At 42.7% G+C, this 23,139-nt stretch overlaps 2 protein-coding genes across 3 annotated transcripts; one reads left to right on the forward strand and one right to left on the reverse strand.

Annotated features, from left to right (window-relative positions):
- Positions 1-1,313: 1,313 nt before the first annotated feature.
- zic1 (zic family member 1 (odd-paired homolog, Drosophila)) lies at positions 1,314-4,729 on the reverse strand. The gene is made up of 3 exons (XM_061713103.1): positions 3,372-4,729; positions 2,810-2,973; positions 1,314-2,481 (listed from the first exon to the last, which is right to left on the reverse strand). The coding sequence occupies exons 1-3, from the start codon at positions 4,324-4,326 to the stop codon at positions 2,284-2,286; spliced, it is 1,317 nt and encodes a 438-aa protein (XP_061569087.1). The 5' UTR covers positions 4,327-4,729; the 3' UTR covers positions 1,314-2,283.
- Positions 4,730-7,543: 2,814 nt separating this feature from the next.
- Positions 7,544-12,960, forward strand: zic4 (zic family member 4). Of its 2 annotated transcripts, XM_061713327.1 has the most exons (3): positions 7,544-7,588; positions 8,846-9,487; positions 11,549-12,960. In XM_061713327.1, exons 1-3 carry the CDS (start codon positions 7,558-7,560, stop codon positions 11,965-11,967), a joined length of 1,092 nt encoding a protein of 363 aa, XP_061569311.1. In that variant the 5' UTR covers positions 7,544-7,557; the 3' UTR covers positions 11,968-12,960. The 2 variants fall into 2 exon arrangements, with proteins under 2 accessions (XP_061569311.1, XP_061569310.1); XM_061713326.1 differs by lacking the exon at positions 7,544-7,588 and having other exon boundaries at positions 8,020-9,487.
- The last annotated feature ends 10,179 nt before the right edge of the window (positions 12,961-23,139 follow it).

Genomic DNA, 23,139 nt, shown 5'->3' on the forward strand with positions numbered 1-23,139 from the left:
AGCAGGAATCCAAACAAAACCCTTAATATATTTTTAAAAATTACGTTTTTAAAAATTCAGTCTTCGATAGTAAAACGCATTTTTAGACTGGAAGACCTGTTTTCCAAATGAATGGATTTGGGGAAGATTTAACTTATTTAAACGAAATGTATGAGTGGACACGAGCTAGTTCTAATACATCCACTTCAAACTATTTATGTTTTCATTTCCATCTGATTTTCTCTATTTTTTTTCTCCATTTTCTATAAAGCTGCACTTTGTCACTGAAGGCAATTGGCGCTGCATGCGCGCCTCTTTTTCCTCTCGCGGTGCATCAGTGGAGCATCTGCACTGGGACCAGATAGATAGTGTTAAATAGAGTCGAAAAAGTCATTTTATCGACATCCTTCATTTATCTCCACATTTAATAGTCCGTGAAAAGGAAATATGAATACATTTCAATACATTTTAGACAAATCATCTGAAATGCAGGGAGTTTTTTTTTTTTCCCCCCTTGTTGTTGTTTTTCTGGCCGATTCAAAGACGCATCCTCAGAAATGTGTTTTGAGGGGTTACATTTTTGGGGTACCTGCTTGTTTTCAGGTGCTCTGACAGCTCGGATCCCGCAGCCTGGCTGCGTTAACCGTGATCAGTGGCGGCTGCTGATGTGATCTCTGCCTAATGGGCCGGTCAAGCTGCACTGCAGCCAGGAACAATGAGCAGCGCGGGGGAGGAGGGGGATCGGGGGGAGCGAGCTCCCCGGCTCTCCCTTTGACTCTCCCGAAATCCGGGGCGAAAACGCGGGGACGCAAAATAAATTAGATTTGAAAATTAGATTCCCGAACAATTAAGCTAAGTAACGCAGAATAGCGCGGTCCGGTTGATCCGCCGAGGAACAACCGGCGTGATTAATCGATTTAATTTGCGCATTACTGGAGGGCAAAGCGTTTGATGTTAATTTTGGATAAACAGAAGATGCAGAAAAAGGGAGGGGTGGGAGCGGAGTGGGGGCGAGGGGAATTTTTATTATCGAGTGTCAGGAAAGTTGTGGCAGTGCCTTCAATATGAAAATGGCCACACACACACACCCACACACACATAAACACTCATGTGCACACACTTGGAAAAAGCATTCACACACATACACACACACACACACACACACACACACAGAGTAGTGACTTGGCCGTATTTGTAAAGCAAAAAATGAAAAAAACTACCATTCTGTCTTGAAAGCTGGATTTTTAAAGGTGGGAATAATCATTTTTGATGCACAGATCAACCCAAGCCACTATGAACCCAATAACCTCCACTGCATTGCATCAGTGTGTTTTTAATCCTTTAATATAGTACGAAATGTATCCAAACAATTCTTTTTGTAAACTAAATTTTACATACGAGCGCATTTCTCCATAAATACCGATCATTTCTAACATGTTGCCGGTCCTTTACATGCGGATAAATATGGAAAATTGAGCTACTTACATGGAATAATACTTCCTTTCAGACAAAGCAATTGACAGATATTTATATTTATCACGTACATAAACAGATTGACACGGATTTTCAGGCTTGCACTACACGATTTTTTTTCTCGACATGACATTAAATAACAACAATGATACTGTGTGCTACTCAAAACTTGGACCTTGGACGAAAATGTTGCACTGGATAGGCTACAAAAGCACATTAATACTAAGAGTCGGTTAGGTCGACGTGTAGACTGTAGTAATACTGAATAATTCACATTTGGTACACAACTATAACATTCTCTTCAATCAAATCTGTCCATCGCAATATTCTTAAAACCATCTCGTTTCTCCATAATATCTCGAGAGCACATTTTCACAAATTCCCTTAAATTGTAATAGAATTATTTACAAAATAGAATATTACATTTTTCCCCAACTTGGTGAAATCCTTATGTACAAAAAAGAAAGAAAAGACAAAAAGAAAAGAAAAGAAAAAAAATCAGGCCTCTACCCGGAGATAGCATGCTTTTTTGGAGATCTCCTCTTTTTTTTAAAGCAGTCTTTCAGTAAAAATAAGGAGTCAAAGAAATATTGGAGGAGGAGGGGGGGGTTAACATGGTGGCTGTCCGTGCGTCCTTTTTGTCCATGCATTAAAAACGGCCTTTAACTGATCGTTTGGGCCTCCTGGGTTTTTTCCCAGTCCACGTTTCACAGGCTGACTTTTCAAAAGTTCAAGCAGTTTTTTTTTGTTGTTGTTTCTTTTAAAATTCTGCAGTCTTTTTTTTTCCTTTGCTCTTTCTGTTTTTTGTTCTTCTTTTTTTTTCAAAAATATTTACACGTACCATTCATTGAAATTTGACGACAGGGTGCCGTGGCTGGCTGTGTGGTGGACTGCGGAGGCTGCTGGTGATATGGAGCTGCTGCTCTGGTTCTCTGTGGACGGGGACACTATGGTGGGGGGCGTGGAGGACTCGTACCCTGAACTGGCCGCTGGAGAAGGCTGCGACGCCGGATTGGTGGATTCGTGGACCTGCCAGGGGTGAGGGAAAAAAATAATGATTTAATCTGCTTTGGACCAAAAAAAAAAAAAATACAAGACATAAGAATGTCATCAAAACAAATTAAACCAGCTAATGTGACTGTTTGGGGCATGTGCAAAAGAAAAGAAAAAAAAGGACCCAAAACATAATTATTCTCATTAAGATCTTAATCTCATTTACCGCTTGAGAGAGAGAGGAAAAAAGAAATGTCAAAGCAAATTAACTTTACAAATATCTGTGGAAAAAAATATAAACAAGACAATAGACATAGCTGCATGCAATCTATAAATTACAGAAGAGTAAAAAGAGGAGCTTTACCTTCATGTGTTTTCGGAGGGAGCTGGGGTGTGTGTAGGACTTGTCGCACATTTTGCAGAGATATGGCTTGTCCGACGTGTGGACGTGCATGTGTTTCTTGCGATCACTGCTGTTTGCAAATCGCCTGTCGCAGCCTTCAAACTCACACTTAAAAGGCTTCTCTCCTAAATGGTGCAAGAAAAAGGATAAAATACAAAATTTTAACATTTGTGGGTTTTTTCTTCTTCTTTGTTTTGTAATTTCATACAGAATTATATTTATTTGAATTATTTAGCAGGTGAAACCGTAACTGTCCTCGTCATTCACACTGGAATTGTGCAAAGCACTCAGGTTGTAAATAGAGTAAATTCAGCCGATTAAAAAATAATTTAAACCATATAATTTAAAATGCAAAGCCTTTGAGATATTTTCTATTGACAACACTGGAACACATGCCAGTGAGGACGCTGCAGCTGCCTTTCTGTAGTATATCTTCCTGACATATTGTCAACAATGATTTGAAGGGGGAATAAAAAAGAAAATAGCAACAAAAAAAAAAGTGGTTGGTCTGTTTGGTTCTTACCCGTGTGAGTCCTTTTGTGAATTTTTAGATTTTCCGATCGTGCAAATACTTTGCCACAACCAGGGAACGGACACGGAAAGGGTTTTTCTCCGGTGTGTACTCTGATATGATTCACGAGTTTGTATTTGGCTTTGAAGGGCTTCCCTTCCCTGGAGCAGTCCTCCCAGAAGCAGATGTGGTTGGTCTGCTCCGGTCCCCCCACATGCTCCACGGTCAGGTGGGTCACCAGCTCGTGCATCGTGCTGAAAGTTTTGTTGCACGACTTTTTGGGGTTCGTCAGCTGCTCCGGCTCGATCCACTTGCAGATGAGCTCCTGCTTGATGGGCTGCCGCATGTATCTGAAGAAGGCCCCCGCTCCGTGGTGCGCGGCCATATTCATGTTCATGGGGCCGTAGCCGTGCAGCTGCGTGGACGCATAGTGGTCGGACCTGGGGCTGGTGACGTGTCCGTACTGCTCGGCCCGGCCGTACACGTCCCCGGAGAAACCCAGCCGCATCTGGCCGTTCACCACGTTGGAGGACGCGTGTCCGGCCGCCTGCTCGTGCAGCCCGGGGAACAGCAGGTGCCCCGCCGCATCCGAGTGTCCGTGCGGCCCGGCGAAACTCCCGGAGGCGAACAGGCTGTGCTGCGCCCCGGCCGCGTCCCCGAAGCCCCTGTTTCTGAAAAGAAAGTCCCTGGTGGAGTTGAAGGCGGCCGTGGAGTAGGAGTGCGTGGGGTGGTGGTGGTGTCCCAGCGCCGCCGCCGCGTAGCCGGGCGCCTGCGAGGAGAACGCCGTCTGTCCGGAGCCCAGGTCGTGGGAGCCGTGGTTGATCTTGAAGGCGCCCATCCCGTCCGCGAACGGGTTTATCCCCAGCGCCACTTCTCTCTCCGTCACCTCGCCTGTTGAGTGATGCCGCGAGGAGCCGAAAGTAGTGACTCCTATGGTGGGATACTGCGGTCCCGCGTCCAGGAGCATCTTCAGTCTACACTCTGCCGAGACGACTGAGGGCAGGAATCAAAAAACCACCAGCAGATAATCTTCCTCCCCCTCTCTGTGGCTATACTCTTAGACCTCACTGGACTGAGCAAACTCGAATCCACCGATTTTCTGTTTACTTTTTTTTTTTTGCGACGCGCGAAATTCCCCCTATACAACGCGCATCGGATGCACACGCAAAATCATGTACATACACGTAATATTGTCTTTTGCGGTTTATCTTCCTGTGGCGCAACTTTCACCTCCTCAGCCAGGCGGTGAGCTCTAGACTGATAGTCGCAATCATTCCTGCAGATAAATGAATTGAAAAGACAACACAGTCCAGCCCTGATGAATGGGAGAGGAGGGGGGCGGTCACGTGTCGCCCAGGTCGCTCCCTCATTGGCGGATCCCCCTTTTTCCCCCCTCAGAAAACACGCACTCACCAAATAACAATCCACGGCGCGGGGCCCACGCTTCTATTGGCCTCTTTGCATCATCAGTCCAAGATATTGTGAGATTGCTGACTGAGAATTTGGTTAAAGGGCTGAATGATACCATAACAAAAGTTGGAGTGCACGTAAAGGAGCGTTTAGTTTTGAAGCAAATAAACCACAGTTTTTGCAGGAGGTCCAAAACTGAAAGTGTCTCACTGTCTTCGTAAATCTGCACATGCCACCTTTGCACACTTGCTCTTTTTTGTTGCGTAATTGTTTTTGGACATTTACGCACTCTGATATGTCAGACACATTTGAGACGTCGGCTCGTCTGTCTTTCTGTCTGCATGTGCATCAGCTGAAAGACAAATAGTGTAACAGTGGTCTGATCTAGCAGGCGTGGAGCGGACTGGCAGCAGCCAGGGCAGGAAACAAACCGCAAAGCGTCCTCACGTGGTGTAACCTCATCACCTGTGTCACTCACAGGTATATGGGGACACGGGTTTTAGGTGTTTTGTGTTTTGTTTTACTTTGTTTTTCCTCAAAATCGCACATGCAGAAACACTGCGGTCTGACTCGATGTCTGACCACTGTCATCACTCTTTTAAGAAGCCTGTTATTATCAAACTATCCCCTTTCACCTCAAAGGGAACCCACGTGTAGTAATGTTGTTGTCCCCCCTCTCGCGCGATCTCTTTTTTTGTATTCTCACTCCAGCACACCGCAAGCTCACATCTGCACTTTAGATTTCCACGCCACGCGTTCCTGCAGCCCAACATCCTCAAGACTTCCCCGAAACACGCAGGCCGGTGTTTTGACGTGGATCTGCCACAATACCTAATGTATCCATCACGGTTTGGCCGCGTGCGCTCGTGCAGCTCACTCCTTCTCTGCAGGCCAGTGATGCATGGAGTATACTCTGTGTGGAAAAAAAAACCTTGTGGGTTGTCGGAGTTATCAAGTGGGATTTGCGGCTCTCTCTGCAGGAACCTCCGGCTGCTTGGAGTTCAAAGCCCCACGCACAGTCGTGCCATGCGATCCATTAGTGAAATCTGCTTGGCTACTAGTTTCTGCCCCGACTCAGTCTGGAAAAACACGAAGAGTTTTATTGTTTCCAACTTCACGAGTGCAGCCTGATCAAACTTTTTCTAAAAAAAAACTTCTGCACTGTAAAATTTGCAGGAATCTCTCAACAGGTGGAAAACTGTATTTAAAAAAAATAAAAAAAAGATAGAGAAGTTAGGAGAGGTCACACACTCACATGTGCAACAAGTGAGGCTTTACTGGAAACTGTGTGCCAACAAAAGAGGGGTTGCTCATAATGTTGGAAGCACATGCACATTGTTTCTAGAGAACATGTTTAATTGAAGGCATAAAAAATAAACGTGTCATGATCCTGCTCAATTTAACCCTTAAGCACTGATGCCAAAGCGGCAAAGGCGACTTTTTTTAATGACACTTGTCTACATTATTCTGCCTTTTTGTTCACGATCCCTGCCTTCACGTCTCCAAGAGTGAGTGAGTGCCCAAGCCAGTCCAGAAATAGCACCTCAGAGTTTCTGCATTACGCTGGCGCTGCAGCTGTGAGCCTCGTGAACGTCGCGCGTAAAGGCCTTTTCATAAACATCTACGGGATCCGTCACGTCTCCAAATATTGACTCAGTTTCTAACGGGCTGGATGTGATGCTGTCAGCGGAGATCTTGACAAGTCAATTCTCAGAAATAACCAAGTGGAATATAGATTCAGCTTATTTTGTCTCGCCGTAATATTACACATGATCAGTATTCTGGTCTGCATATTATATTCCCGCTTTACCAATATTTTATTTAATTTATAAAATCTTAAATGATGCCTCCAGCCACCAAAATAACAGAGTTATTTTTTTCCCTCCCAGAAAAAAACAAGAGGTGGAAAAAGCTTTACAGAACTACTTGGGAGCGAGTTTGACTATATTTTTTTCATTTTGCAAATAACTTAGCATTCAATAAGCCAAGAAGTCAGAAAACTCTTTACATTTACCAGATATTTAAAATTACAGTCTAAACTTTTTCAAGAAGAACCCCATTTCTTTATTTTATCTTAAACGCAATATCAAAAGTTGAATTAAATCAGTCTATCGTGCATATGTTTGAGTTGCATCCTATAAAGATGAAAAGTATTTAAGGTTTTAGCCCCTAAACCAATGGAAATATTAAAAATTGCACAGATAATTTATTCCATGATAAGTATTGGAGTTTCACTCGTGCAGGATTGTTGCAAAGCAAAAAGTCCGCCGTGCTGAGTAGTTGAATGCGTGTGTACTGACATCCACGTTTTACTTATCATTTAATACGTTTTTACTGGCATTTTGAAAAGATATATATCAAAGTCAAAGTATACATATTAAAAAAATAAATAAAAAATAGTTTCTAAAAAGTTGACAATTTTTCTATTCGTGCACCGTAAATATCTTTCTTTTAAATACAAAAACCAAATCAGATAAAAAACATTATGACGGATAGTTTTTATTTGCGGTTTAAGTTTGTATAACCGATACTTACAGTACCACATCGTTTTATTTTGAACTTTAGTCTGCAACGGCACCTCCTCCTGTGACCCTCATCTGCTGCCGTCCTCGGTCTAAGGCAAAATTACCCTGGATCATAACAACAGGTCCAGTCCGTAACATTTTTCTCCTCGGGACAATGGCCGCGGCTCCCCTCACTCACACACGCAGCACACGCGGATCCCACCGGGCAGGGCTCGAACTCGACTCTGCAGCGTGAGCGGAGGGACAAACGCTTGCATACGCAAATGTGGACATTTATCAAAGCGCATATTAATGGTATGTACTCCGGACTACTTCAGACTCCCACCCGGAGTTTTCCTTTGCACAAGTTTTGCTCCGCTACAGCCGATCTTCAAGTGCGTAAAGTTGTGTGCGTAATTTATGCGTAAAGTTACCCTGCATACCTTGCGGTGCAAAATGAAGATATCATTACATTATTTATGATCCATTCAACTTTTTTATAGTGTCAATATGCACACGTTTGTGCGGCGTGGAGTTTTGTAATCGCATAATCAGTAGTGGGGGATTGTGCCGTGTCTTTGCTGCGCGGCATTTGTTCACTTCCTCAAAAAGAAAAGGCGCCCGTTTATCTGGATCAACTTTTTTTAAGGACTTTTATTCTACAATAACCTTTGCATAACAACTATTTTTCTCAAGCGTTGCCTCAGGCACAGCGCATGCGCGCTGGCTGCTCGCTGTCACCAAGACATTTTTCATCACGTTGGAAACTGTCACCGGTGACGTCAATCACGGAGCACTGACCAATTAGAGCGCTGGGTGATTGTTTAGCTCCACGGGCTGCAGCGCCTACCATGAATCTCTATTCAGTATCAGAGCGTCCTGCTGCTGCCTCTCAAGCGAATGGGATTCCATGTTGTCTGCAGCTAGACTTAACTTTATAAAGTTTTTTCCCCTTTATTTTTCATTGCGATTAAAATATATTTGTCATCATCATTATTATTTTGCCTGCTGTCAAGTTATTCTAAAATTAGGAAGTAATGAGCGTGGATGCATTGGGAAGCCCCGTGATGGACCCTGCGTTTTCCAAACGGAACACGGCGCTGAGATTAGTTGACTTGGCAGGGGCTCACCACCATCACCATCATCACCACCATACCCCTCAGAGCGTGACAGGCTTCCCGGGGTTCAGCAGCCATCCACACTCAATGGCTCACTCGCACCCTGGGGAGATTACTGCGGAACCCCGCCTGGGGCCGAGTCCATTCGGGCCAGAACACATGGGGCACTCCGCGGCCCTCAAAATCAGCCCAGCCCATCATTATCCCCACCACCATCACCACCACCACAATCATCATATGGCAGGCCACAGTGAAGTGGTCTCCAGTCAAACGGGAGCTTTTGGCCCGGTTCAGGCGACATCCGTGCCCTATTCTATGACTCACACGGCCCAGGCTTTATCCGCAGGTAGGGATTTCCTCATCCGGAGAGACCTGACAGCTCAAGCTATGCCAGTGCTCGCCGACCAGACTGCTGGTTCAGCCTCTCACCACGGAATGTTTGTCTCAACAACAGGTAGCTATCCCGGACACTATGCTCATCACCCTGACGCCGGGAACCATACCACCCTCTTCTCCGGACTGCATCACGAGCAAGCTTCTAGCGGATCACCGGGTGGCCAGGCGCTGAATGGACAAATAAGGTTAGGACTACCTGGAGAAATGTACGTTAGGTCTGATCACTTGAGTCAAGTGGCAAGCTCCAGGGCTGATCCGTTCTCCGGCTCGCCTTTGCATGGCTACGGCGGTCTGAATCTGAACATGAATCTGAGCGCTCATGCCCACCACCATCACCACCACCACGGAGCCGCCGGTGCTTTTTTCCGCTACATGAGGCAGCCGATAAAGCAAGAGCTGATCTGCAAGTGGCTGGAGCCGGAGCACTCGCCCAAGAAACTTTGCTCCAAAACTTACAGCACCATGCACGAACTGGTAACGCATGTGACCGTGGAGCACGTCGGAGGACCCGAGCAGGCGAACCACATTTGCTTCTGGGAAGAGTGTCCGAGGGAAGGCAAGCCGTTTAAGGCAAAGTACAAACTTGTAAATCACATCCGTGTGCACACCGGGGAAAAACCGTTCCCTTGCCCGTTCCCTGGCTGTGGGAAAGTGTTTGCAAGATCCGAGAATCTGAAGATTCATAAAAGGACGCACACAGGTCAGTAGTATTTTCACACATGACATTTTGCAGAAATATGGAAACTGAAAATTTATCCTGCTGCATGATGAAATCCAATTACAATTATTTAAATATTGTCTAACACGTTATAGATATTTTTTTGAAAATGAGCTATAATCAAATTTAATCTATTTAGAAATACTCTAATGACCCAGGGTCATTAATCAGTTTGCGCTGTGCGCGAATGCGCAACAGCTACCAGCCACCTGTTTGTCAGGAGCTGCATCAGCGCTCCCAAGTTTCTCAAAGGTCGGCTTTAGGGATTGTGGTACAGCTCACTCAGGCGTTTGACGGTTCAACCTCTTGTTTACACCACAGCACAAAGAATGAGGCCCACGTCATGTCTCGTCCAAGTAGCTTAGTGCCAAACATGACTGAGCGGTAAAAGTTGGAGAGGCGCATCTTCAAGTTTAGTAACCGATATGATTGTGTTTTTCTATTTACGGATTTGCATCCAGCATTTTTAGATATTATCACCCCCATTCTCTTGTTTTAATTTGCATGATTTATAATATTTATTATTATGATTATCATAATAAGGTATTAATAAATAATTGATAACATGGGTACCCCACCCCCCGCCCCCCCGTTTTGCATGCATGACTTACAGTTATGTGTGTGAAGTCTTGTATTCCTCTTACTTTTCCTCAAAGTGTTATGAGTGTTTTGAGTGCACGGTGTATCATATTTTTGATACGGACCTTTGTTCAAAGCAACAAGTCTAGACGGCCAAAAATGATTTCCAAACATGTAAACTATTCTGGCTGCCTGCACACTGACTGCGTGCCTGCAGTGCAGCTGAAGGCCGCTCTGATTTAACACTAAAAAACACATAACAGTTCAATATGGCTGCCTGCCTCTGCGAGCCAGTGACGCGCCGCAGATATGGGAGGGAGAGGGAAAAAAAAAGGCCTCAAAATGTCGAGTCAGACTTGTAAATGAATACAGTGACAGCAACATTCCTTTTTTTTTTATCGCTGGCTGCGTGGCGCTCCCCTTCTGCTCCATTTCTGCGCCCCTATGTATTATTCATATAATTTGCTCACATTACCTAAGTACAAATCTGTTAAATTATTTCTGCGTGCTAAATCCCGAGGGGCCTGGTCTTTGGTATCATGTTTAAAACCTAACCGAAAGTGTGGTTATGACTGGGGCTGCCCCTGGGGTCTGTTCCTCGACGGTTTCTTGTACTACACTAATATCCTTGATTGGCCCTCTCAACCCAACAGCTGAAGGTCAAATTGATATTCAACCCGCAAGTGTAATTAGACAGAGCCAATTACAGATTCTCCAACGCTTTAATAGGAGGAGAAAAATCAGCAGCGAATGATTTCCGTGTAATTTATTCAGATTATCTTTTTTTATTTCTCCGACTCCTTTTTTTGCCTTCTTATATAACAAAATAGAAATCCTTTTATTGAAGTACAAAACAGGATTCGGTTCATATCTGAAAGAGGCTACATTCCTTTTCACTTTGGTGAAGGCTTTCTGTCGCAAACGCTGTCATTTATGACTCTTTTCGGCTGTTTTCCGTGCGTTTTGACGAACAGAGACACAGTGACACCCGTCCAGCACCCCGTTTAACTCCAAGGAGGGACTACACACACACACACACACACACACACACACACACACACACACACACACACACACACACACACACACACACACACACACTCCACACACACGTGTGTATATGTGTGTGTATATATATATATATATATATATATATATATATATATATATATATATATATATATATATATATATACAGTATATATATATATATATATATATATATATATATATATATATATATATATATATGTGTGTGTGTGTGTGTGTGTGTGTGTGTGTGTGTGTGTGTGTGTGTGTGTGTAGTATGCAGGGTGTGTGTGTGTGTGGGGGGGGGGGGGGGGTATCATGAACTATAACTACAACTAAGCCTATTAATGACACTGTGCTTCGGGATAAAGTTACTTTGAAAGTCTTGAATCATCTCATGCGTGTTTGTGTCGTGTTTCCATGGCTTGCCAACAGGTGAGAAACCCTTCAAATGTGAATTTGACGGCTGCGACAGACGCTTCGCCAACAGCAGCGACCGGAAGAAACACTCTCACGTGCACACCAGCGACAAGCCCTACAACTGCAAAGTGCGAGGCTGCGACAAGTCCTACACGCACCCCAGCTCGCTGAGGAAACACATGAAGGTGCACTGCAAGTCCCCGCCGCCCAGCTCGGGCTACGAGTCGTCCACCCCGTCCCTGGTGTCCCCGTCCTCGGACCTGGGCCTCCGGGAGCCCGGCGGCTCCTCGGTGTCGCTGTCGGAGCCGCCGGGAGCCTCGCAGCCCGCCAACCTGAGCGAGTGGTACGTGTGCCAGAGCTCAGGTGCGAGCGGCGCGCACAGCCCGCCCAGCGGCCGCTCCTCACCGGACCCCTCAGAGCCGCCTTACGCCTGAATTATGGTTCCGCGTTAAATCGACGCACGTAGCCTAGGGCGTTGGGGACGCGGCGACGCGCTGCCCTACGGCGTAGGCTCTGCGTCGGTGTAACGCGGAACCATAATTCAGCTTTTCTTTTTGTATTTTGGTGAGCCACCAGGCATGATGAGAGCCAAGAGGACACATTAAAACCATATTGGAAGCTAAAAGCGCATTCTTGAGGAACTTCATGCACCAAAACAGAACTTTTCTTTTTTTTTTTTCCAAACCTCAGTTAAAAACTCTTGGCTCGGTGCCCACAGTCCACCCACACCGAGTCCACTCGTGGGGACAGACACTTGTACAATTCTGTTTTACAGTGTGGGACATGATTTTAGGTTATAGGCATGTTGGTGTAAAACGTTTTTTTTTTTTTTTTTTTTTGTAAATTCTACTTTTGACTTCAACATCTTTTTATTTATTTTTTCAATCCAAAATCGAGGAATTTTTTTGTACTATCGAACCAAAGTGCATGTTTCCAGCGAGAAAAAAAGACAAAAAAATGTACATTTGTAAATTTTGTAATTTTCGATGTGTCGATGTCCATAGTTTTGTAAGGATCTGTCTCAACAACAGTTTCTCGCCGAGTACTGCAGCTCTTTGTACAAACATTTTTTTGTTTACAGCCCGCCCTGCATATGTGCAACAATTCAGATGATTCATAAGCCTGCAGTATTTGGTACACGAGCCGTGGAATTATACGTGTTTTATCAAAGTGGGCATTTTGTGATTTTGTATCATTGTCGTCAGTGTTTTTATTTCTTTTATTTTTTTTAATTTTTACTATTTTATCAGAAAACGACAAGCACTCTAAATGCGTACCGAACTGCCTTGTAATTTGTGAGTATTTTGAATAAATATGAAATATTAAGTTCATGACATATTTGGCGGATATGTCACTTAGTATATCTTTAAAATGAATCGATAAAAACAAAACAAAAATCCTCATATTGTTCTTGCTTTACGCACGGTTCCGCAAACACACCTCTTTCTTTCTCTGCTCCAAATTCACAGGCATTAATCGCAACCAACATGCATAGCTATATTTTTTAAGTTTTTTTTTCCTTCTTCTTTTCCTGTGAATGGGGCTGTCTACATTGGGGCTCCACTCGTGTTAAATCTCACTCACTCAGCTGAGCTCTGGTTTGATGCAGACGTGGGCAGAGTTTGATGAAAGGCTACAATATTCGGATCCAGACTTCAAAGAGCATTTCGCACAAAGAGCCATTTTTTTCACGACGGTGAATCCTCACGGTGAATTAAGATTTCTATAGCAATAGCCAAGTCAAACTCAAATGATATGGGGCCAAGTCCGAGGACTGAAAAGCCCGCTCTAAAGAATGTAATATTTGCTTCCCATGGGGTAGGAAACGGTAATCTATGTCCTTTATGCTGCAGACCAGAGCAGTATAAAGAAGGAAAAATATATTCTTTTGCGCAAAGCCTACTTTACGACAATCAAAGAAGAAGCCGCTAAGGCGCAGTTGTCCCAGACCATAATAGACTTGCTCAATGGATACATTTAACTATAATCATAATTTAGACTCTATGCATGGAATACACAAAGGCGCTCGTCTTTAGAGATAACTGCACTTTTCAGTTATTGAGGAGTAAATTAATTAATGTAACAATGAAATTATTATTTTTTTATTTTCATTATTTAAATGAAAAGTTGATAGACGAGTTTTGAAAACATGCAACGCCTTAAAACTTCTGGCGGTAGTGGGCGAGTTTTTCCCCGGCCTGACTGAAACAGGAGAGGGAGGAAACAGCGCAGCCACAGCCCTCTGATACGTTTATAGAGTTTGGTTAAGTTCATGACAGGCTGAGCTGGAAAAGAAACCTATAAGTCAAAGCGAAGAAAGAAAGAAAAAAAAACACACAGATGAAAGAAGATGATGATCATGAGGAGGAGCAGGCCTATTTTGGCACTGTGCACCCTGTGCGTGCAAGGCGAAAAAGAAACATGGGAAAGAAAGGGAAGATTAAAAAAAATAACAAGATTGAATCTCATTTGAAAGAGATAGAGTCTTTGAAGTGAGAGTTCATAGAGGGATTCTTTTGGGTCGTCTGAACGACGGTGATGACACGGAGAGCCTTTTGTCACTAATGTGCTGGGCCTCTCTCTGGTGGAGCTTTTTAGTTCCAGATGTCAAAACAGACAAGAAATCGAGTCGTGCAAAAACAAAAGATGCGCAACATTTACAATGCTGTTTGATTAGAAAAGGAGGACGAGGAGAAATAAGAGCTCAGTTCGGCAGTAAGACATGGAAAACTAACAGTGAGTTTTCTGGATTTAATCTTTACTGCAAGGCGAAAGAAAAAAAATATTGGTTTCATTTGGAACCGCAAAGAAAAAAAAAGAGAGGGCTGTGCATGTCTGCTCTGCAATGGATTAGTGACCTTTACGCCCCGTAATTTATGAGCAAGTATTAAATCCTGCCTTTAGTCAGAAAGCGAGCGGGCGCAGGTTTGGTTGCAGAGCAGCTCAGATCGAAACACTTCGCATTAACTCAGCCTGCGTGCTCGAACCACAGCACACATGAAATGTGATGATTGTTAACTTTCACTGTAAAAGTTAGATTCCCGACGTGCGTGTACTCTTTATATCAGAGAGGCTCTTTTACTGCTGACCCCCTTGGGTTCACTCCCACCTTTAGATGAGTGACAACCTCTGATCTGATAGCAGTTTAGAGGTCAACAATCAAGAACAGGTGTGTGTGTGTGTGTGTGTGTGTGTGTGTGTGTGTGTGTGTGTGTGTGTGTGTGTGTGTGTGTGTGTGTGTGTGTGTGTGTGTGTGTGTGTGTGTGTGTGTCTGTCTGTCTGTCTGTCTGCCAGGGAACATTCACTTGAGCTACAACTCTGCCAGTCCACTCAACAAGCAAAACAGGAAACCGGTGGCCCCAATACAGTTTCACAATAAATACATATTCACACGAAGAAAGGATGGAAAAGAAAGGGGGCGACTTAGAGATTCTTTTACAAAAAAGAAAAAAAAATCTATTTCTGGCCCCTCCGCTGCATCATAGGACTCATTTGAGTGTGACATATCATTTCTTTGGGAAATAAAGGAGGCGGTAATCCGACTTCCGGAAACTGTCCGGCATTATTGAACAAAGCCCCTTTAATGGGGGGATTAGCAGTCTTGGAGTAAAAGGCTGGCTGCCCCCACCTCCCCATCTCCCCCTCGTGTCCACCCCGCCCACCCCACGCTCCAACTCCAACCATCAGCACCTCCGACACCAACCAGGTCACAATTATCAGCACAGAAGTGCCCGAAATTGGCATGGAAATGAAAAAAGGAGAAAAAAAGAGAGAGAGAGAGAGAGAGAAAGAGAGAGACAGGTGCAACAGAGAAGGCGGGGACATGGGAATAACTTCCGGAAAATGTTTGAGAAAATAGTTGGGCTATTGTTTTACTAATTATTACATTTACATTTTAAATAAATATGGATTAAATCATCTTTTGAATAATCCTATCCTTTTTTTTTTAAATCACCAAGAATGATCCTAAAATAATCTCGAACTCTGCTTTTTTCCTCAAATGTGCCTTATCCACCTCTTAAAGGCGCCTTATACAGGACTTTGATAGGAAGGAGGTCAAAAGGCAACAGAAGTTAATCACACCCATAAAGCTCGCCACTAATATTAAATATTTTCTAATAAAAATCATCCAAGGTTAGTTTCCAGGAGATTCGCGCTATCATGTTGTTGTGATAAATTATCCAGCATGAGCTTCCGTCACAAAGATTTATGGCAGCCTTTAAAGGAAAATTAGGCTTAACTGTATTTGGCCTGTACAGATGAATAAATACACGGAGAGGATACACAAGTATAAGGCGCCTCTATTCTATTCTATTCTATTCTATTCTATTCTATTCTATTCTATTCTATTCTATTCTATTCTATTCTATTCTATTCTATTCTATTCTAATCTAATCTAAGTAAGAGTTGGAGTCATGATGGGTTTAAGGCGATACTCGCTTAAATGTACACAAGAATTCAGGATCGAAGTTATTTCATGGGGAAATCTCGCCCCCAGTTATCCTCTATAGGCCTGAACACGGATTTTCTAACAACCTCCACATTATATGGCAGAATGTGCCACATACTTCACACCTGCAGCCTGAATGGCAGCTTCTTTTCAGCCTGTTGGCCCTGCTCTCAATGCAGCTGCGTGAGGAACCAGCGAGCCGCTCCCTCGGCCTCTTTTGATGTGAGATGTCTCATTTGATGTGGCAGTCTGAAGGGAACACTATCTAGTTAACAGCAACTCCGATACCTTCTATTAAGATCAGGAGCCTTTCCTACTTTTGCACGAAAAACCTGTTGCTGCAGCTTCTCCGATAAATGTGCAGAATTAAAACGTGCGTTATTTTAAACCGCCTCAGTATAAATCTGTGAGCGCATTACTTCCCGTTCTTCCTGCAGCTCCCTGACAAGCCTACTATGACTTACTCTCTTGAACATTTGGTTTTTATTTTGAACAAAAGAAAACTGCACATTTGTAGATATAAAGAACGAATCCAAAAGCAATTAGTGAGACATTTTAATGCCTGCTATAAAGACTGCGTGCTAAAAAGGGCTTCCCAAACATCCGTTTCATAAAGGAGGGCCATGCATCATGTAGCATCAATGATTATGAATTGAGAACGTGCCCTTTGGCGGATAAATCGATCTAATACACGTGCAATAATTCATCATATCGTGTGAATTTATCATCATCTGTCGAGCTTTTGGGAATTTTAGCGCTTCGTGACACAAAAACCTGGAAAAAATGAGATTACATTGCAAACAAGATTGTTAAAGTATACAAGCATCGAAAATAAAATCTATAAAAACTGAATCTGATCTTGTGAGAAAAAAGCATTTTCAGGCTAACAGGCCTTATCCATAAAGCTTCCCAGAGCACCCGACTCGAGAAGATCAGCCAAAAATAAGATAAAAATGAAAAATAAATAAATAAAAGTGCTTCACCAACAGGGAAATGGACCGTTTTAGGACAGAAACCCTCCTACTGATTCAGCCTGAGACATGAAGGCAAAACCGCGCTCATACACTCTATAAAAGAGACACTATATCATCATATATCAAAATAACACAGAGTATTAAGGCATGCAAATGCTGCAAACATTATGAATCATTGGTTTATCTGCACTATTTCACCCGTCAGATGGGAGATATGCTCCAAATAGACAAGCAAATGCACAGTTTGAAGAGAAACCTAATGCATGTGATCACTCTAGCAGTATCGAAGAGTTTGGGTCATTTCGCCATCTCCCGCAGGAAACACATTACGCCTCTCGTATTTACATACTCTTTAATATTTGTCAAACATTCATAAATTACACACTAATGAAATGTTCGACGGTCCTTGGAGATGGAGCTAATGAAGACATCGACTTTTTTTTTTTTTTTTGCTTTTTGACACATCTTTGTTAGGTTCTAATACCAGTCTTTCCATCACGCTCTATTAAGTATTATTATACTTATGTCAGGCCACCGCTGACACGTTGCGACATCAGGATCACCTTCATGGAGGTGGGCGCGCCAGGGGACGCCAAGGACCTCCATCTATAACGCCAATGGCCTAGAAAACGCAAAACACCCAAATGAAAAAATAAAGGATTTTATTTTAAATGTGCAGAAATTGCTTATAGTGTTTTTAGGTTGTTGGTAAGTTTTTTAAAGTAGATTTTGAAAAGTAAAATTGCTACCCTATGGTGTTTCCCCATAAAAATAGGGGTTCTGAATGCACGATTTGTTGAAATTGTATTTATAATTTTTTTCCCTCAGTGTGTGCCAGCTACAGCGTCAAGAGTCACTTGGTGGACTGAACCTGAAAAACCAAGAGTGGAGAAAAGAAACAGAGGAAGAGGAGGTGCAAAAAGGGAAAGGGAGGGGATAGATATTAATTATGGAAAACTGTCACCAGAGTGAAGTCCATTTCCACTTAGGCCGAGCATTTATTTATCAATTCCTGTGACTAGAAAACTGTGATCCTCATCATTACCAAACCTATCCGCGGCCCGAAAGCACGCACGAAGTTGAGAAATGGGTGACTGTGAGGTTATTGTCACTGCGACAAAATAGATCCTTGGAGACGTGTTTATTTGACAGAGCAAATCCCAAGCGTGTCAAGCTTGTCATATTCTCCTCAGTGTCCGATGCAAATGCCGTGGCATAATCAGATGCAGCAGCATGACGCGTTTATTACTTTGTCAATCATTTGGAGACGAAAGGACTGAAACAAAGCCCGTCTACATCCGTTGATAGAAAGATAAAACTTTTCCATAATAATAATAATAACAATAATAACAATAATAATAATAATAATAATAATAATAATAATAATAATAATAATAATAATAATAATAATAATAATAATAATAATAATAATAATAATAATAATTTGGAGAAACAAATCGTGTCCAAGAAGACGCAAAACAGGACTTTTCATCTATTTTGGCACAGATGACGTTCTGCGCGGCTTATCCTCCTTCTCCATGAGTCACTTCATCAAAGAAAAAGTTTCAATAAGATTTTTTTTCCTGGGTTTCAGTAATAAGCCCACCACTGCGACATTCTTTGAGCTTAAGCTATCTTCATATACTGATTTGTGTAGCCTAGGAAACTCAGAGCAGCGCAGAACCAAACTCCAGAGGATTATTGTTCACTTATTCCACGAGAAAAATCACTCTTAAGGCTGGATGTATGTTAGAAAAAAATGATAACACGTCAAATGGCAGTTTTGTTTTTTCAATTTTTTTAAGGAACCCCAAAGGCCCCCCGAAAACAGAGCAGGAGCAGAGAAGGTAAGTGCTCGACCCCCCCCTCCACTTCCTCACTGCAATGCATGGCTGATAAGCTACGTGAGAGTGTGTGAAGAGTTGTCAGGAAATCAACCTCTCCGTCCTCACCCGACGTAAAGGCTGTCTAATTTCTGGGTATAATTAACTTTATGCTCAAAATCAATTGTTTCCTGTACACAGCCAGGGTCCAGGACTGCAAGCAGGGAGCAGTCTATTTGAGCATGTGAAAAAGCAGGAAGCAGCCCTACCTGCCACTCATTAAGCCCACAAAAACTCAATACAAAGAGGGGGGAAGAGGGATTAGACCTGCTCGTTATACCTGCCGCGCAATTAACACTACTTATTCTTCTAATCCCTCTCTTCTGCAAATTATTGAACTGACAATAATGACACAAAAAAACACGCACACAAAATGCCAAAATGCTAGACAATGGATCACTTTTGGACATATTATTATTTTTATTATTAGTAATTATAATAATAATAAAAATAATAATAATGTTTATTTCTTTTGAACACCCTTATGTGTGTGCTGTGTGAGAAAGACATGCGCCCTGGTTTTGTGGTGCGCCCTGATCCAACCAAAGTTGCACAGGCCCTATAAGCGTATATTTAAGGCGAACCATGTGCCTTTTTAGCCCTTCCCTCAAGTAGGTAGATGTAGTTTGAATTCTTAGTCATAAATGGCCGTGATTGACAGGTGGAACCTGCACAAGACTTGAACAGTTTTGGGTCGGATGGGACTCCAACTCGATCCTTTCGCGTTGTGATCCATTATCTTTCAAGCGAATCAAGACGCCTTTCTGATGATTTCAAGTAATACAGCATTTTAGCAGCTTTTATTGTGAGGATGCTTTCGTGTGTATTTCTTTATCTAATTTTCCTCTGAATCAGGCAGAGAATCAGCTTTATCCTTCCCCTCATCCACAGAGCTGGTAACCCTCCCCCCACACTTTTTTCTCCCTCTCTCTCTTTTTCTTCTTCCTATAGAGGTAGCTTAAAGTCTTTGTCCCCGTTGTGTTGTAGGTGAATCAGAGCACACTTGAACTGAAAGAGGACTTGACCTTAGCCTTTATGTTTTCCTCGCTGTTTGCCTAAATCACAATTGTCTTTTGTGCGGGGACATGCGCGGCCGCGACACGTCCCATTCAGCGGATGGATGTTCTCGGTCTGATACGCCGCACAGCACAACAGTGTCTCATAGGTGTTGGGAAACTTTCATTTTTTTCGTTTGAAATAAATTAATGGGTTAACAATAACGCACATAAGTAAATTATAGAAAAAAATTAGACTTAACTGCAAAGAAACTCATGTGCAGAACAGTTTCAGGAACCTGCTGGTAAAACAACTGCGGCGAAATGTACAGCAGATGTATGAACAGGCCAGCATTCATAGGTGATTAATTTCTCGCTCCTGTTTGCTGTTTAGAGCGCATTTAAGGACCCCCGGGAAGCGTCTAGACAAACGTGCTTCTTATTGAAAGAGGCATAAACTTTTTTTTTACCATTCATGTCACCAAATAGGTACATCCCTGCTGTGCTGGTGGAGCCCTGGGAGGTGGGATCCATCTACGTTGGTGCCAATAAAAAATACAACTGTACGTACAATCCAACTAAGGGAACTTAACTAACATATGGAGACGATTTAAAACACTAAGATGTAGCCTAGTAATAATAAAAAATAAAATAAAAAGGAGAAGTCAGCACTGAGGCGCTTGCGTATAGCGCATAGCTGTCAGTTGCGTTCCAAATGCCTTTTTTGCACATATAGGTCAAGATTTTGTGTTGCACTCGCAGCTTAAATGTTATAAATAGAATTTGTGGAAATATTAAGGGAAAAAAAGGAAGGAAGGAAGGGAAAATAATCGTCTCACAAAGGCTGCTCCACCAGTTTTTATGAACGCCTGCTGCAGTACAACTCCATCAAAGCCTTCCAAATAAACGGGGCCAATATAATACCTTAAAGCTGAGAAACACATGCGAGCAGATATGTGTAGTAGCATAACTAAAGGAGTTATTTCAACGCATACACCCACCCACCAACAGCAGAGCGGCTCTGACCCGCCTCCCAACAGGCTCTTGACACGTCGTAACACTCTACTTGTCACTTTTCACAGTATCTTTATTCGTGCGTTTAGCCTCGTTGCAGTTACTCTCCAGTCTCTGGAAACTGCGGGACAGTTGCTTGGGAGTGATGGCAAAACTAACGGAGTCAGTAAAGCGCTGCTGTTTATGACAGAAGGGACATGGTGGCGATGCTCTGAGCCTATAGGGGAGCAGGAGCGTGTTCATTTATCAAGTGTGGCAGCGTGTCAGATGACAGAGAGAGCAGAGCCTGCTTTCTTCCCCCCCTTTATCATGAGGCACATCGAACGAGTCCAGATTACATGTCTATTGGTGTGTCTCTTTAGCATTTTTGTGTAGGGAATGAGGCGGAGGTCACATATGACTGCGCTTAGTGGCAAACGACTTGGGCATCCATTGTTGTTTTATCAGAGTATTAATAGACATCTATCAAGTCAAGTCAAGTTAGTTTATTTGTCAAAACCATGTGTACAGGTTTATACATAGGATTCGAAATTGCAATGCTCCCCAGGCCCACAGTGTATACATTTGGACAAGACAGTGACAATATAGACATAACACTGACCATAACATAAAAACAGATATAAAAACACAGTACAAGTATAAAAGAACAGACTTCTAGGCAGCAGTGCTATTGGTTAAAAAGTTAAAAAGTTAAATATTTATTTGTCAGCATCTAATCTTAATTAATGTTTTGGCAGAAAAAGCCAAACTTTTCGACCTCTGGATAACATGGACACAAAATATAACCAAACAATACTGAGAACAAGATGGCTCTGCAAGCAAGAGTCAGTATTTAGTGTGACCTCCCTTGACCCAAGCCCAGATTGAACTATTTTTTTTTAGATGTTAGCAATGATATTGAATAGAATTTCATATTTTGTAGGATAAAAAGAGACAGGTAATTGTGTTTTTTGTTTGGCTTACATGGAAACTGGAAAGAAACTCATTAACATTTTGACAAAACAAGAGTAGACACTTTTGCACATGCTGTACACGTGTGACATTTGTTAAATCATCTTGTTTTAACACAGCGTTGGAGCTGCAGAACACTTTTGATTGCAATCAAAGTCTCAAAGTGAATAAAAATGCTAATTTTATCACCCAATACTGCATTTCTTTACTCGGAGACACTGATTGAGTTGGCCAAAGGTGCATCTGCGAAAATATCTATCCAACATTCAGTGTTAGTATATCTGCCAATGGCCTTGTAGTGTGTGTCTGGCACATCAGACACCCCTCATAGCATCTGTCAATATCACATTTCAAGAATACAAGTGTCAGCCAAGGAACAAAAAAGAAAAGGAGCTCTCTTCACTCTGAGACCTCTTCTCTCTTCCTCAGAGGTGAAGTTTAGAGGGTGATAACAAGGATTACTCACTTGAGTGTTAAATCTTAGCGCCCCTCACAAGGGTTTCGGAAAATCTTTATTAATGTTTGTATATCTGGAGACTCTGTTGATCTTCAGGGCTTTACGGAGGTGTGTTGAATGTCATGTCTGCCATTAAGCCTGCAGACAGATCTGCAAGATGAATGAGGTTATCATCATTTTCACTCTGAAGAACGATTAAAGGGCTGCAGTCTGAGTAAATATCTACTGTAGACAAATTGCACTTCTGCAGTGACACTTTTCTGATGCTTCAAATTAGAGGTCATATTTTAAAAGCATTGTCTATTGCCTATTTGATAGAATAAGACAAAAGAAAAACTAAATGCCATACACATTCATTCTTTGTCAAAATAGGACTTGGAGGGGGGAGAAAAGAAAGAAAAAGAAAAAGAGAAAACATCAGGTCCTCCTCTATCATCTTCTCCTCTCCATAACTTTGGTCCTTTTCGCTTCGCGGATCAAAGACCTCTAAAATTGGTGTCCCGAAGATGTACATTGTTGAAATGACAGGGCCACAAAGCGGAGAGAAAGCGTGGTCTATCAGACATGTCAGCCCACAGAAAGGAGAGGGATGAGAGGCTGAGAAAGGCCCGGGTGTCGATTTAATACCCCGACTGGAGGAATTTGAAGCTTTTAGCTGTGGCCAAGGATTCTTCCAGTGCGCATCTGTGATCCATGTTTAGTGGGAAATACTTGCTAGACGTGGCGACATCCGGGTGCCAATGAGCATAAGTTAGTCATATTGTTATTATTTTTTGCCAAAGCAGATTTGGTTAAGATTTTAAAGTAAATTTACGAGGAGAATGGATCATTTTGACTGCCTAAAGATTGCGTCAAAGGGGAACTCAAATCTGACAGTGAATT

This window comes from Cololabis saira, chromosome 22 (genome assembly GCF_033807715.1).
Source record: "Cololabis saira isolate AMF1-May2022 chromosome 22, fColSai1.1, whole genome shotgun sequence".
NCBI classification, from domain to species: Eukaryota; Metazoa; Chordata; class Actinopteri; order Beloniformes; family Belonidae; genus Cololabis; species Cololabis saira.

Bases quoted from the DNA above. Each gene is read 5' to 3' on its own strand.
- zic4 (XM_061713326.1), top strand. From the start codon at position 8,311: ATGAGCGTGGATGCATTGGGAAGCCCCGTGATGGACCCTGCGTTTTCC. The intron at 9,488-11,548 runs GTCAGTAGTATT...GCTTGCCAACAG, and splicing joins TCATAAAAGGACGCACACAG to GTGAGAAACCCTTCAAATGT.
- zic1 (XM_061713103.1), bottom strand. From the start codon at position 4,326: ATGCTCCTGGACGCGGGACCGCAGTATCCCACCATAGGAGTCACTACT. The intron at 2,974-3,371 runs GTAAGAACCAAA...TGCACCATTTAG, and splicing joins TCACAAAAGGACTCACACGG to GAGAGAAGCCTTTTAAGTGT. The intron at 2,482-2,809 runs GTAAAGCTCCTC...CACCCCTGGCAG, and splicing joins CCCTCCGAAAACACATGAAG to GTCCACGAATCCACCAATCC.